Source organism: Mastigoproctus giganteus, chromosome 10, assembly GCF_048544385.1.
Source record: "Mastigoproctus giganteus isolate SK-2022 chromosome 10, ASM4854438v1, whole genome shotgun sequence".
NCBI lineage: Eukaryota > Metazoa > Arthropoda > Arachnida > Uropygi > Thelyphonidae > Mastigoproctus > Mastigoproctus giganteus.
Genome location: NC_143584.1, coordinates 28,352,848 through 28,369,536, shown reverse-complemented (window position 1 = coordinate 28,369,536; position 16,689 = coordinate 28,352,848). Strand labels below are relative to the sequence as shown.

Genomic DNA, 16,689 nt, shown 5'->3' with positions numbered 1-16,689 from the left:
CACCTCAAGAAGATCATTTCCAGGAGTTTTGTTGTCTTTGGTTTTGTGCAGAGCAGTTTTAAGTTCCTCCAATAAAAAGGGCACTTGTTTGATCGGTTGCATATTTCTTGTTCCTGGTAATAACACATTATTGATTTGCAGACATGGGGTCGCTGTCATTCGGAAAGATGAAGTCCAACATATTTTTGACGGATTCTTCCCAAGTTAGGGCGACTGAACCATCTGGTTTCAGTGTTGAACACAGGACCTTCCCTGGGGAGTTTGTTGGTCACGATACGGTATACCACTCCCCAGGGCTTGCTGTTACCTATTGAGGAAACCAATTTCTGCCAGTACTTTTTCTTGGATTTTCTGATATCTGTGTAGACATTTCGGAGTAATCTGTAGGTTTCTCTGGCAGCCTCGATTTCAGGGAGAGGTAGTGAAGCATGAGCCCTCTGAAAGGCCTTGAGGGCATGATGTACTGCTTTTCTCTGGCTGTCCAATTCAGGGTTCCACCATGGGACAACAGTGCGAAAAGGTCTACGTTTTGGAATAGCAGTAGAGCAAGCTTGCTGGATACTTTTGGTTAGTGTTATTGCATTATTCTCAGGAGTGGTTTGGGCCAGGATGATAGGATCGGTAGGTAGCAAATCTTCAAAAACTTGGTAAAAGCGGTTCCAGTCCGCTTTTTTGGTACAATACCTGATGACATCTCGGGGAATAGAGGGGGGGGTATGATCAACAGAGCGACACAAGGAGAAGGTGATTGCTCTGTGGTCAGAGGTCGTCCACACATCATTAACTTTCCAGTTGGTAAATTTAGTTGCGATGGATAGCGAGGCTATGGTCACGTCAATGGTGCTCTTCCAGAGGGTACTGTTGAAGGTTGGAAGGTTTCCAGGCTGGTTTAAGATGCAGAGATTGGATGACTTAATATAGTTTCCCAGTTCATCACCATTTCTGATGCCTATGCGGTCTGGTGTGCTGTGCCACATTGGAGAGCGACAATTTGCGTCCATTACAATGAGAAGTTTACCCCCTGGGAGAACATCATGAGCTGTCTGTATTAAATTTATAGAGTGTGAAATGGGTTGTCCTGGTTTACTGTAGATAGAAAGAATGTGAAAAGACCCAAAGGCTGAGTTTATGAGCACATGCACCTGTGGGTGTGCAAAGGATTGAAATCTGAGTAACTGAGACTTCAGTGTTTCTTACTGCGATTGCTGCCCATGGTGCTTCCAAAGTAGTTTGTATTATCCTGTTGTGGTTGGGATATCCTATGATTTTTTTCATGTGAGAGTAAGGTTCCTGTAATAGTATAATGTCTATGTGTTCCTCCTGTGGCTGACCAAGCTTTACTTGGTCAGCCACTGTCTGTGCTCTTTGCGTGTTTAATTGAATGAATTTTACCTCCCGAGTTTCTCCTACTGTGGGTCTTCTATCCATAGTTTATGCGTGACTGGTGCATACCCTTGTCTTTAAGATATACAGTGCAGGTTGAGTCCCTGTTGGAATGGTGGTAGGGTAGATTTGCGCTTTTGCAGTTAGCATATATGGCTAGTTGTTCTTTGTTTGGATATAGATGGTATTCGTGGCCACACGTAGGTTCCTGCTGGCTACACGTACGAGAAGTGTGACCAAATTTGAGACATCTGTAACACTTTGGTACTGCTACATGCTCATGGAACCTATGACTTCCCCAACTTACAAAGATCCGCTCCTGTTGATTTACAGCTTGCAGACCAAAGGGGAAACCTCAACCCAGTTAACTGCAGACAAGGATTTGGACCTGGCATTGTATTTTGGGATGACATGGGCATCCAACTCATCCTCTTTTATGAGATCGCCGAGATTTTTGTGGTATAATTCTTCTTTTAACTCCTTTGGGGTGAGAGATTTGTCTAAGTCGAATATGACAACAAAAGGCCCTTTCCGTTTAGGAGTTTCTGCTTTCAATCCGATGGAGGCCATCTGTGCACTTTGAAGCATTGAGAGTGCCTCCTCCCTAGTTGAGGTCTCTATGACAAGACCAGGCATCCTAGTTTTTCTCATGGTCTTTATCTTTAGTTTCTTCATTTCATCCTTCAGTTTTGTAGCGAGAATGTTCTTGACTGCCTCACTCGTGTCTAGCTTTGCCTCTTCTGTCAGTTTTACTATCACGACATGTGATACTGCTTTCACTTTATCTGGCTCCTTGGTCTGTTTTGTTTGTTCAGGGATGAAGGTGTCGTCAAGTGTCTGGATCCTCAATGCGGTATAGGAAAGGGGGCATTATTGTGGCATTTTCTTTTCCCGTTCCTGTGTAATTGCTTCCAATTTGGCATGCAGCCTCTCATCATCAGTATGGAGGTGAAGTATAATACTCTCCATCTTTGACCAGATTTTGATATCTGTTCTTGCTGCTGAAATTCTATTTTTCTGTGAAGCCATAACCCTCTCAAGCATATTCCTAAGCCTCAAGAATTTATAGATGGGTGATCCTACTGAGATGTCCTCATCGTCCAGTGGGTCATCGGGGGTCAGAATCCGTAGATTCATCTGTTTCAGGTTGTTCAGCTATAGCAGGGAGTTGCGGGGGCTCAGTCCCGGACCTTAAGACCCTTCTGCACGTTTTCCTCTTATTTCTCCGAATTTTCTGTTCACAACCCGTAGTTTCAATATCATATGATGCATGCACACCACTAGTGCAGTTTGGGGTGTTTCTGTCCATACATTTTACCTCCGAGTCTGACATTTAGTAATTGTTTTATTCTCGCTGTCCCCATACCTTCAGGCAGGGATTACAGAGGGGAGAGGTCGTTATTTTGATGGTGCAACCACAACATGGAAGGAGAAAGCCCTGAGGCTTTCTCCTTCCATGTTGTGGTTGCACCATCAAAACTTCCAACTTGCAACCGAAAGCACAGCTTGACAAACATTCAACTGCTAAGGAAAATGACTCCAATGCTTGGTAACTGTAGAAGATTGTCTAAGTGTAGTGGCATAGAACCTGTAGCCAGCGAAACACAAGAAATAATGTCACAGGTGCACAAAAGTTTATTGGGACAGTATGCTTGCCTTAGTTACACAAGGGGGGCAACCCTCCCCAGTCAACAGGAAGATATGCATGCAGTGAACAGACACACTGTGTTCACACTCTCCAGTGACTTGTCAATGGCGGCATGGCGACCTAACCATTGACAAAGACGCTAGATAAATAACGTCCAGATCTACTGTAATAGCCCAAGAAAAAACACAAAAGACTCACTAGTGGAATCCTCAGGTTATCCAGATTCAGATTTGACACAATTGCATGAGTAAAACTTAGTATAGCGAATACTATAACTAAGAAACGAAGGAGCAAAAAACATCGTGGGCAACACGTAGATAATCCCTGCAGAAGGATAGTGCAACGTTGAGTCAGTTTGGTATAACATAAGCACTGGAAAAGCAAAAAAGAGAGTTGTTGTTTTCATCTGTTCAGTCGCAGCCGACTTTCGGAGACTTTATGGGTGAGCTACCTCCATGCTGCCTAGTCTTCAACAGCTTCTTTCAAGTCCTTCGTGCTCAAACCAGCGTTGCTCTTGATGGTGTCGAGCCAGCATGTTCTTTGCTGACCTCTACTTCTTGTTCCACTGACCTTTTCTAGCATTATCGATTTTCCCAATGAAATGGATCACATTACGTGACCGAGATAAGCCTATCCTAGCTTGGTGATCTGGGCTTCCAGTGATGCTTCTGGCTTGATGTGACCCAAAACCTCTGTTCGTAACCTTCGCTGTCCATGGTATGTGAAGCAGCTTTCTCCAGATCAGCGTTCAAAAATGTCAATTTTTCTTCTGTCTACTTTTTTCATTGTTCAGCTTCCACACCCAGAAATTGTTATGGGAAACACTATATAGCATTAACCATTCTGATATTCTTTGTAAGGCTTATGTCTTTGGCTTTCCAGATCTTTTCATACTCATCATTGCCCCGCAACCAAGTGAAATTCTTTTAATTTCAGGGCTAGATTCTCCGCCCTGGTCAATCCAAGAAAGTTGAAATCCCTGTCAGTTTTGACCTCTTCGATATTAATTTTAACTTCTCCTGTCCCAGCTGTTGTCATAATTTATTTTTTTTTGATGTTAAGCTGCAGTCCCGCTTTTTCACTCTCACCTTTAACCATTAAAATCAATTGTATTAGATCTCTCTCTCTCATTTTCTGCAAGCAGAGTTGTATCATCTGCATATCTTAAATTACTGATGTTTCTTCTCCCCCAATTTTCACTCCAATTTCTCACTCATCCAAATACAATTTTCTCATAGATGGTTCAGTACACAAATTAAACAGAAACAGGGATAAGATACAGCCCTGCTGCACACCTTTTCTGAATTCAAACCAAGTCTGTATCTCCAAATGTTGTTCTGACATTTGCTTCTTGATTGGTATACAATGTTCTTATTAGCTCAACCAAGTGTGCCAGTACCCCCAATTCTATCAAAGAATTCCACAATTTTTCGTGTTCAACACAATCAAATGCTTTGGTAAAGTCGATGAAGTACATGTATACATCTTTCTGAAATTCATGGGCGTTTTCCACGATCCAACAGATGTTTGCGATGCAATCACAAGTGCCTCCCTGACAGTAGAGTCACCCACAATAACTAGCTCCTGTGGGACCAGTGCATTCTAACCAGTCATTGTTGAATGGAGTAGGAAAGATTAAGAAAGATTGCTGGCTAGAATTATGGAGTACGTTAGAGAAAACTGTGAGTGGTCTGAAAAACAATACAGGTTTACAGCAGGGAGAGGGACTGATGATGCTTCGGGAAAGATGGTGGAATCTGTACAACAATGCATATCGAAATTCTGTCTGGGTATCTTTGTAGATTTTGCTGGGGCATTTGACAGCACTGTGAAATAATACCATTAAGAACAAGGTGTCTGGCACAGTGTTCTTAATAATAACTGTATATCTTATTATTAAGTGACATAATAATATAAGTGTTCTTATTAGTTCTGCGAAAGAACTGTTACAGTCAAATCAGCATGTGAAAGTATTACCAGACAAGTTGTAAGAGGCTGTCTACAGGAGTCAGTCCTTCGGTCATTACTGTGGAATTTAGTCCTAAATGATTGGTTAAAACTTGACTACAGCAACATCATTATGATTGCACATACTGATGACTTGGTTTTGCTGGTGGAAAGTGATTCAATACTCCGGTTAGAGGAGCGATCACACTTCATCTTATCGGAGCTGAGTAACTGGTGTGAATTTCACAGTCTTGTAATTTCAACAAGAAAGAGCAAAACTGTGTTGTTAAACGTACACTTGTCTATAAAGAGAAACCTACAATGTCGAATAGATGGAGTCAGTCTGCAGTACGTGAAAACAAAAAACCTAGGGATTACGACTGAAAGGCAGTTACGGTTTGTCTCACACATCAATTACATTGCTGAGAATATTTGTAAGTTTGTTGGCAAGATCGGGTGTGTAACTAGGAAGGAGTGGACGATGAAAGGCAAGGCAATGAATCTATTTTATGACCGTATCTTCTTGCCAATTGCGAGCTACGGTGTGCATTGCAAAGGCTGAATATGTTAGGAAGATATCTGCAATTCAATGGGTGTAGGACTGTCTGCAATTCAATGTAGGACTGTCAAATGAGGCCTTGCAGGTGATAACAGGACAGCTGCCATTGAATGTAGTCTTAGAATTTAAGTCAATGTGCTTATACAAAGGGTACTAGGAAAGTTTTGCAATATGAAGCAACAATGAATCACAGGAAGCTGCTTGTTGCTGCATGTTGAGACATGTTCATATGTGCATAGTAGCTGCCGCGCCAAGTCGATGGGCTCAGTTATTCATTAGTAGTGAGAGTGTAAAGTGCTTGCGATGGCATCGTGGTCATGAAATGAGATAAGGACAGTTTTGCGGTATAATTTCGTGCGTGGTTTAACCATAGACCAGTGCTTAGAAGAAATGACTCTTGCACTAGATGATGATTGTCCACATCGTACAACGATATTCAGGTGGTGTAGAGAATTCCAAAGGGGAAATTTCACTCTGGAGGATTCTGAGAGGCCGGGAAGGCCACGAACGTCAGTTACGGAGGAAAACGTTACTGCTGTGAGGAAAATGCTTGACGAAAACAGGCGAGTGACATACCAACAGATAGAGGATACTTTGGGCCGAAATGCACCAGCAGTTCGTTCGATTCTGCAAGATCATTTGCACGTGAAGAAACTTTGTTCTCTCTGGGTGCCGCATCAACTGACTGAAGAGCAGATGACACGACGTGTGACTTGGTGCCGGGAGATGTTAAAAAAGTTTGATAAGGGACAATCTCGGTATGTGAACAACATCGTGACAGGTGACGAGACTTGGCTGTACTATTACGATCTGCCGACCAAGGCTCAAAACAAAGTTTGGGTCTTTGATGATGACGACATACCCGTAATTGTCAGAAAATCCCGATCTGTAAAGAAGAAAATGATAGCTGTATTTTTCAAATCGAGTGGAATTGTGGAACGTGTCATTTTGGACACGCAGAAGACAGTCACAGCTAAGTGGTATACTGAACAATGCCTGCCTAAAGTCATTGGATCTATGAAGAACCTGCGGCCAAAGTCAAGAATAGACACCTGGTACCTCCATCACGATAATGCTCCAGCTTATCGCGCCAAAGCCTGCACCGAATATTTGACCACGACAGGACTGAAACTTCTCGAGCATCCTCCCTACAGTCCAGACTTTGCTCCCTGCGACATTGCACTGTTCCCGCATGTGAAAATGAAGCTAAAAGGGAGGCGGTTTTCCAGTGATGAGGACCTTCTACGGGCTTGGGACAACGAGTGTGCTTTACTCCCTAGTGAAACTCGGCAGAACTGGTTTAAAGATTGGTTTCGGAGGATGGAGAGGTGTATTGAATGTAGAGGAAATTACTTTGAAAAAATTAAATAAACAAAGCTGTATTGCAAAACTTTCCTGGTACCCTTTGTATCTGCAGCGTAGACAGCCATATGGGCAGATATAGAGTGGATATGATGGTAGTTATGAGGAGAGGAAACAATTGTACACTTCTTGTTGTCTAATGAAAAGTGGCAAGACAGATGGAACAACTGCACCAAGGGTTTAATAACGACAACGTTTCTTCCAAGCATTAAACAGTTTGGGAAGGGTAAACCAAGTTGGTTTCAACCAAACCTCCATTCAACATTTCTGATTACAGGACACGGGGCCCTCCTTTGGAAAATTAAATGAATTAGATATTTTAGCATGTTCATGGTGTACTTGGGGAGAAAAGAAGACTAGGCACATCTATTTGGTGCAGCGGGTACCATGATCTATGAGAGGAATTCGACTTATGGAGCACCCAACATGCAAACAATGAATGCTTGATGTGAAGCCCTTCTACTGAAGACTAGGATAGACTTTTGGGTTTTTCAAAATATTGTAGTACAAGTTTTCAAGAGAAGACAAATGGAGCAAGAACAATGCTGATGAAATGACCCATGTGAAATATGTGGTCGAGTGGATGGGCTAAATAGTCCACTGGACATTGGAATAGAGAATTTTGCAGTCAGGGTAAGCATAGAATGTGTGGTACCATTCCAATAATGGTGGGTGGTTATCCTGTAAACACACAAATAAGCATTCTTGTGTGAGAGCAGCATGAAATAAAGATAGCCCCTGCATTTCCGTGTGCTGCACTCAATATTTTCATAGCGCACATTCCAGTTTTTTGTGACTGAAAGGGATCCATGCAGAACATTTCTTTCAGCTGCAGAAGAAGAGATTTAACTACAGGTGACACTTCTGTAAACTTACATTTTCTTCTGTAGGAGGCAACTACTTTGCTGTATCCTTGGCTATGGTCACGTCAATGGTGAGAACTAACATCTTCTTCAGTAGTAGGTGACCATTTCTTCCTAAAGTGATCCATCAAACATCGTATTGAAAACAATTTCCACCATGCAGTTAAAAAAGCTCCTATGTTTTCTTGAATGATCCTTGCTGCATGAGTTGATCCTCTGGGTACATCATATTGAAATTAAAATTCCAAGGAGTGACCAGTTCCTACAACAGGATATCCCCAGGTGAGCTGCTTCACTTTACGATCTTTAGATTACTGCAAAGTGGTTCCTTGTGCCACAGACGACAGCTGGTAGATAATCACTAATGATTCAAGAGGTCTAGAATGAATAAGCCAGTTCAATCCTAGTTAGTCTACAGTTCATCAACGAGTGGTCTTTAAAGTCAGAGTACTCGAGAAGGACAGGTGCTTCACTAACTGGTCTTTCAAGTCCGAGTACACGATGAGAATAGGTACTTCAGGGTGTACATTTCATAACTAATTGGTCTTTCAAGTTAGTGTAGTCGAAGAGGCCATTAGAAACATCCACATCTAAGCATATTTCAATGATTATGAAGATGACACACTTGCAAGAGATCTGTGTTCATCTTTTAACTGCAATTTCTCACTAGTTACTAAATTGTCTTAATTGTCACAGAAAAACAAATTTGCATTTGTAATGAGATGGCCTTGCTAAATGCTTAACTGACTATTTGTTTAGAAGATGAAGTTGCCTTGACACTGTTTCAGGACTACCCAACCCTCCTCGGATAACAGGGTCTCTGGTGAGAATAAGCAGGATACACAAATAACTAGCTACATTACTACTTTGAAAACTCTGATTTCATATGCTGCATGGCAGCTCACATCAAACTTCTCTACAACTGTTCTGTCTGTGTGTTGCTATTACAGACTACGTACTATCTCACAAGGACACAGTTGTACCTGAAACAGGTTGTCACAGAACCCTCACATTTCAAATAAATGCATAACTTGTTGCAAAGTCAAGTTTTTTCTATTGTGAGAATTAAGACGATTGCACCGTCTATGTGGTCTAAATGGTTTTTATAGCCAGCAAGATTTAAACAACAATTTAGTACTGCAAGCATTTTTTTTCAAGAATTTATAAAGACAAATGTGATCATTGATATAAGTGCCATACTAAACATACAATCCAGTATTCAATCCAAGGGACATAGTATACAGGTTGTTAATTAATTTTTTAGTTTGCTATTATGAATCAAATGTGTTCTAAAGTATCCATTAAGATTTAGTTATATTATGCAGTTGTTGGGCAGTAGAACTATTTTAAAATTGTCCTCTCTAAGTATAAAGGATACAGTGTGTTAGTTGTCTGATGGCACCAGGAGTTTCCCCCATCGCCACAGTATAAAGGATACAGTGTAACATCAGATATATTAACTGATAAAAAAAAGAAATATACAAAAATAAATTCTAACCTTGAAAGCTTTCTGAGCAAGATCTAACCAAGATGGAGGTGCAAAGTACACAGATTCCGAAACACAATAACCACAACATATAGTTGAAGTGAACGACTCTGGAAAGATGATTATAAACTGGCCACTCTCTTGAACAGTTCTACTTAAAGATGCTCCATGCTCTACAAGGATATCTGGAGGTACCTGAAAACAATGTTCAAGCTATCACACAGCAGTAAATACCACTGTCACACACTTAAAAATACTGGACAACTAAAAAACAAGTTAATAAACTTATTCATAATAACAAATATTTCATGCTGAAATTTAAATGATATGCATCTCACAAAATACATATAATTCAGATATATCTATAATATTCAAATTACAGAGTAAATATTTTTATACCTGAGACACAGAGAGGAAGGGTATACAGAGCATATGTAAAGTCATGGAATAATTTGAATTTAATGACAAGAAAAATATTGGCATGGTAAATACAGATTATCAACATATTAAACAGTGTAAACACTATAATTTTTATTTCCACATATCCCTCAACCAGTGTCTTTTTTAGAAAGTGGAATTTTTATAATTCTGCAATAAGATAATCAAAATATATTTCTTTAGTGGAACTGCTGTGGTTCTAAATGAGACTAACTTATAACTGAACTGAAAGGGAAGGTCATATTCATTTTGAGAACCAGTACGTAACCCAGCAGGGGTAGTGCTAGCCTTGTGAGATGCCTCTTGTAAGTAACAAATGAGTGTTACTGATTAAAATTTATTTATTATTTTTTTTAACCATGCTAAATATATACATACTTTTGTTTGTGGTTTCTAAAGAGATTTTTTACAGTTTTCACAGAGTAACTGCATGTGAGAACTTTTCAGGTGCCAGTGCAATTAAGTTTTGAATTTTGTGGTTGTTTCTAGTTCAAAGTTAATTGCTTTTACTATCTTCCTAATTCTATAAATATCTGCAGTCCTACATGAGTTGTTTTTGAAGGATTTGTAATAATTTTTACATAATAAACATAAAATATTATATTCACTCTCAACACATAAGCGGTGCCTCCGTAACGAGGTGGGCAGGAGCAGACCTGCCCACCTCATTACGGAGGAACTCCGTTCTAATCAAGAAGCAGTGCGTAGCACATGCTTCTTGATTAGAACGGGGTTCGAGCCCATGACCACCGCATTTCCCTGGAGCAATATGGCCTTAGTTGCTAATGCTCCAAAAAACCAAATAACAAACAAACACATAAGCAGCAATTTTTGCATAATTTTCAAATTTTGTGCACTTCACATTGTGGCCAAAGCTATATGGCCTAGTAGAAATTATAAGATGTTTGAAGGATTACCTTGTACTTTCATCTGCTTTTGCAGCCAGATTTAAACTGAATTGATGATGATGCAATGGTCTTAATTGACTTGTTTTACAGATTATAATTAGTAAGCACATACATTATGAATGTCTTTGTTTAAATGGACATGAGCATAGCAATGATTGAATGGCAGTAAGATATTAGTAGTACCAAATGATGCAAGAAAGCATGCTTATAAACCATCACCAGCTATTTTATAGGAAAATCATAACAGTAAATAGTTGATATTAGAGAGTAATACCAGTACTGAAATGTAAAACAACATGCAATGCAGATATCTACCTCTACTAAATAAGCAAGAATAAGACAAACATTTTTAAAACTAAATTTGAAACTAAATACAAAACTAATGTTAATTACTGTTTTTACACATTGATAGATATTTGTCCAGGGCCAATCGCTCCCTTCTCCCAATGGATAAATAATAAGTACAGTAAAACCCCGCTATTCATGGTTTCGCGATCGCCGATTTAATATAAAACGAAACCTAAAAAAAATGCGAATTTTAAAGCGCCGTGAATATTTTCCGCCATAAAAAAACATGGGCATGGCTAAAATTATCTTCCCCAGTCGAAACAGCGCTCAGTGGGTGGGGGGGAGAGGGGTGACAAAATCGCGAGCGTGGATGTTTCTCGCTAATCCTTGTTCAGTATGTGTTATGCGCTTGTCATGGAAGATCTCGTCGTTTGCTTTTAATTTATATGCTTATAAATTGAATAAATTTATGAATTTATAAATTGATATGCTTACAAAAATGATAAATCTACCGTTTTGTAGTGTAAAACAGACTTTTTCGAGTGCGTTAACGGAAGAAAGTGACTTTATTGTGGACAAGTTCTTTCTAACCCCTACAAAAATATGGCTACGAATAAAAAGAGAAATGTGAAAATATCAAAGAAGGTGATGACATTAGCGAATAAAATTGAGTTATTAGATAAAATTTCTAATGGTGAAAGTGTCTCCTCAGTGGCAAAACATTATAAAATCAATGAGTCAACGGTACGATCAATCAAAAAATCGGAAGAAAAAATCCGCCGTAGTGTCGGTGAAAACGCGCTAATTGCTTCAAAAATTTGCTCTGTAACTCGTGATGTTAAATTTGAAAAAATGGAAAAAGCTTTAAATCTGTGGATAGAAGACCGAACTCAAAATAAAATTCCGTTAAGTTCACTCATCATTCGTGAAAAGGGAAAACTCTTTTATCAACACTTTAGCGAAACTGGTGATAGCACTGGCGGGATAAGTTTTTTTGCTAGCAAAGGCGCTGGTTTGAAAGATTTGTTTGAAATTTCTAATAAATATTACACTTAATATTAAATTGTTTCTTATTTTCATTTCGATGCCATATGCTTGCATTTCACTATGTACATAGACATATTATGAAGGTACATATAATACATATATAGACAAAATTTTAGACTAGTTTTTCTTATATATTTCATACTTTGGAACGGAACCCCTCTATTACTATGGGAGCCATAACTCAGTATTCGCGACATTTCTCAAGAACGTAACCTCCGCTATTCGCGGGGGTTAAGTTCCTTTGAAATATATAAAATATAATTTTCAAAATAATTTTTTAACACTAAGTAATTATTAATTTTGATGTAGTCTGGTATAAAGAGACTGTTAGCTTAGCAGACGGTAACAATTTAAACAAAGTTCATAATGTATGTGCTTATTAATTAGAATCTGTAAAACAAATGCTGTGCTAGAATCTAAAAGCACACTATGTGCATATGTCCATGCCCTACATACTTTTGTTTGATAACAGCAATCATCCGAATTTAATTTTAATAAATTAATAGTAACCTTGCCTTGAAATTAGTATTAATGCTAAACAAATTTAAAATTAGGTAAGATCAATATTAATAATAATTAGCGTAGAAGAATAATTTTCATTCTTTTGCACAAATTAATGGTAATGCATTACTAAAGACTAGGGCTTACAATACCGGTCAAAATCTTAATATTGGTATTTCGGTATTTTTAATTTATGAAACCGGGATATCTGTATTCCGAAAACAAACGTTTTTCTCAATAAATTTTGATGACAATTAGGTGCAATAAAGTGAAGAAAAAATCATGTACTGTAATCACTTGCATTCATGTTTTAAATAAACTTTTAATGCAATAATAAATATTCTGAAAAAAATCATTAAAAATACAGTTATTCTAAAAACAATAAAATATATATTATTACTGCAAAATTTAGTTATGTTTAAGCATCCACACTACCCGTCCGAATAAAGAGAGCTCTTAAGAAACATAAGCAATCAATAGTATGGATCTAATTTTGGTATATACAGTATTTGATCATTGGCAGAAAATGCCCTTTTCGGATTCTATTCTGGTACTGAGATAATCGTAGACAATCTCAGTCCATATTTTCTAGGCTTTGAACTTTTTTAGCAAAAACAGTTAAAAGTATTTCATTAATTTCCGACTCAAGTTCATCCTTTAAAATATCATTGGAGTCAGGCAATTTCTTATTTTGGAAAGAATTTGCAGAACACTGATGTTCTGTTCCATGTTGGTCTTCCATGGTTGAATTATCTTCATCATTTTCTGAAGGAGAAAGACGGTTTATTAAGCAAGGTATAATTTTCACTATAGTATCTTTAATGAGTCTGGGAGAGAACAAAGGGTGGGGATAAGGAATAAAGAAAAGAGCAAAGAGTGCAGTTAAAAAATTCTTCACATATATAAAAGCAAATAACAGAAGGAAAAATCAGATTGGACCCTTATGCAATGGACATGGGATAGTATTAGATAACATAGCTGAAGTTGCAGATGAACTCAACAGTTATTTTGCATCGATATTTACATAAAAAAAAAAAAACCTTTTGTGTCAATGAGATATTATGGAAATGAAGTTGAAAAAAATGTAATTAATGATTATTTAATGAGAACTTTCGCACCTACAGATGAGTAAAGCTCCTGTGGTTGATGGCATATATCCTATAATCTTAAAGGAGGTGGCAAGTGAGTGCATTGAACCATTAAGGCTAGTTATGAGAGCATCACTGGACTCAGGAGAGATTCCATTGGATTGGTGTAAAATGGAACATAAAGGCGGTTCTAGGAATGTAACGGGAAATCACCGACCGGCCAGTCTAATTTCAGTAGTAGGGAAAATCATGGAGGCAATGATCAAGGGTGAAATTCAGGATCATTTAGATGGAAATGGAATTCTGTAGGGTACGCAGCATGGTGTTGTAAAGGGAAAATCATGTTTAACAAATCTGGTTAGCCATTTTGACAGGTCACTCGTGAGCTTGATTTAAGAATAATTTCGACATTGTTTATTTGGATTTCAGCAAAGCATTTGATTCAGTCCCACATGACTGGTTACTTTATAAGTTGGAGCAGGCTGGAATTATAAGGAAAATCCTTAGATGGATATACGATGGCTTGAGGGCACCTGGCAGAGGGTTGTGATAAATGGTTATTCCTCAGATTGGGTTAATGTAAGAAGTGGGGGTTCCCCAAGCATCAGTATTGGGACCACTGTTGTTTTTGATTATCTTAAATGACATCTATGAAGGGATATAGGGTGTGATGTCAAAACTTGCAGATGATGTAAAGATCAGTAGAGTAGTTAATGATTGCCGCCAAACAGATCTTCTTCAGAACGACCTAGATAGACTTCCGGGATGGTCAGAAAAGTGGCAGCTATATGCTTTAATTCAGCAAAATGCAAGGTCTTACACCTGGGGAACAACAACCTCAAAATAACTTATACATTTGGTGGAGTTGAACTAAAGTCAGTAGTGGAGGAACGGGAATTGGGAGTTACAATACGGTCAGACATGAAGTTGTCCGAGAATTGTGGACAGGTTGCAATGTTGCATGTTGTCCTATTGATGATTTATCGTACATTTGCTAGTAGAGATAACGTCATAATCACATAAAGGTGATTTTATAACCTTTATATGATTAAATTATAAACAATTTTTTTTTTAAAATTAGTACTGAAAATCCAGTATTTTTTTTTATCAATACCAGAAAAAAATGACCGGGATCCCAGTATTGTAAGCCCTACTAAAGACACACAATAAGAATTAAAGAGTAATAAAAAATTAAAGTTAACAGGTAAATATGTAAAAATATTTATAAAATTGGACACGAGCATGGCAACAGAATATAATGACTGGATGGCAGTAAGACATTAGTAGTACCAAATGATGCAAGAATGCATGCTTATAAAGCATCAGTTAAAAAAAAAAAAAAAAAAAAGCCTTCCCAAAACATCACCTGTCCATCCCCTCCAATAGTTTGTCTAGTTCTTCCTTGAATTTATTCAAACTACCTACTTCTACAAAAACAAATGGAAGTTTGTTCCCCAGCTGAAAGCAAACTTCTGCACATCTATCCTGTAACTGCCCTTCCTCAATCTGAATTTATATTCCCTTACGTATGTAGTAGCAAGAGGAAGAATATGATATCAGCATTGAGCTATCTCAATCCATTCAAAGACTTAAGCACTTCAACCAACTCCAATTGCAGGTGTCTAGTCTCCAGATGAGTACAATGCAAGAAAACAAGCTTATACAGCATCAGCCAAAAAAAAAATAATAATAATAATAAATAAATAAATAAAAAACAAACAAACAACAACAATAACACTTCCCATTCACTCCAAAGTTTGTCCAGTTCTTCCTTGAATTTATTTAAGCTATCAACAACAGATGGAAGTTTGTTACAGCAATCAACCACTCTATGGCTAAAGGCAAATTTCTGCATATCTATTCTGCAACTGTCAAACTGAGGAAAGACAATTGCAGAATAGATGTGCAGAAATTTGCCTTTAGCCAGTGAGCACAGACTATGGTATGATGAACTGTACATATTTGCAATTCATCATACCATATGATGAACTGTACATATTTGCAGTTCATCATACCATATGATGAACTGCAAATATGTAGAGAATGTGTTAACAGATGGAAGTTAACAAACTTCCATCTGTTGTTCTTGCAAAATCGGACCTGATATTGGCAAATTAGATGCACGCATTTGTTGGTACCACTCGAAAAGTTTTGTTTCAAGCTTCTTGTGTTTAGCACTATGAATTCGTCTCCTGTTTTTCATTGCTGCTCCAGTGTCACGCACTTCTTCAAGTCTTTTTCTGTTTTTCAGTATTGTAGATAACATAGGTAAAGGGATGTTGTATTCCTTTGCAATGTCTGTTTACTTCTTTCCATCCTATCAGTGTCTTGTATAATTTTTAGTTTAATTTCCAGGCAATGAAACATGCTGTTGATTCCGAAAGAAACATTGATAATATAGCTAAACCAATATCTAAGGAATCGCCCCTCCCCTTTCTTATTTAGTGATGCAGTGGCTTCTATCTGTTCTATGATGAAGTTGGGTATATATTCATGAGGTCATGGAACTATCGACAATATCTTGTTTATATGAAATTTTACAAACCATATGGATGTATCATTATGGTTTAGTTTTTTTGTTTTAATTTCAGCTGTAGTATATAACAATAATTAATATTGCTATAAATTTTAACAATTCAACAATCAGATATATGTACACTGGAATCTCGTTAATACAAAGTTCAAGGGACCTAAATTTTCACATTTTGTAATAATGAAGTCTGTAGTAACGAGGTCCCCCAAAAGTGTCAAAATTTTACTGGTTTTTTTTTTGGTATATACTGTATATCTAAGAATAATAATAAATAATAATATCAAAAATAAATTAATAAAATAACATAATAAAAATAAAATAAAAACCTTGTCTAACAATGCAGTAATAGGAATAACATATTTTTTAAAGATTTTATTTTGTAAGATAAACTAAGAGTAAAGCAATATTAACGGAAATTAAAATATTATACAGTATATATTTTGATATATACAAAATTTTAGTATCACAGTAAAAAGAATTACAATCTTAATATAAAAGGAGACATATAAACCATTAACTTTTTAATAAATTAATCTAATTTAAAGAAAGAATCCAATGTTGTTTGCACAGTTTTTGTCCTATGTGCATTTTTAACTACAGCACAGACATTATCAAATGCAATTGTTGTTTCTTTATCA

At 37.5% G+C, this 16,689-nt stretch overlaps 1 protein-coding gene across 1 annotated transcript in view; it reads right to left on the bottom strand.

Moving 5' to 3' along the window:
• Window positions 1–16,689, bottom strand: part of LOC150078915 (uncharacterized) — a 508,023-nt gene that overhangs the window by 91,091 nt on the left and 400,243 nt on the right. The window contains exon 17 of the mRNA XM_090382884.1: window positions 9,261–9,443. Coding sequence (XP_090239010.1) covers window positions 9,261–9,443 — 183 coding nt within the window. The remainder of the gene's footprint in view (window positions 1–9,260; window positions 9,444–16,689) is intronic.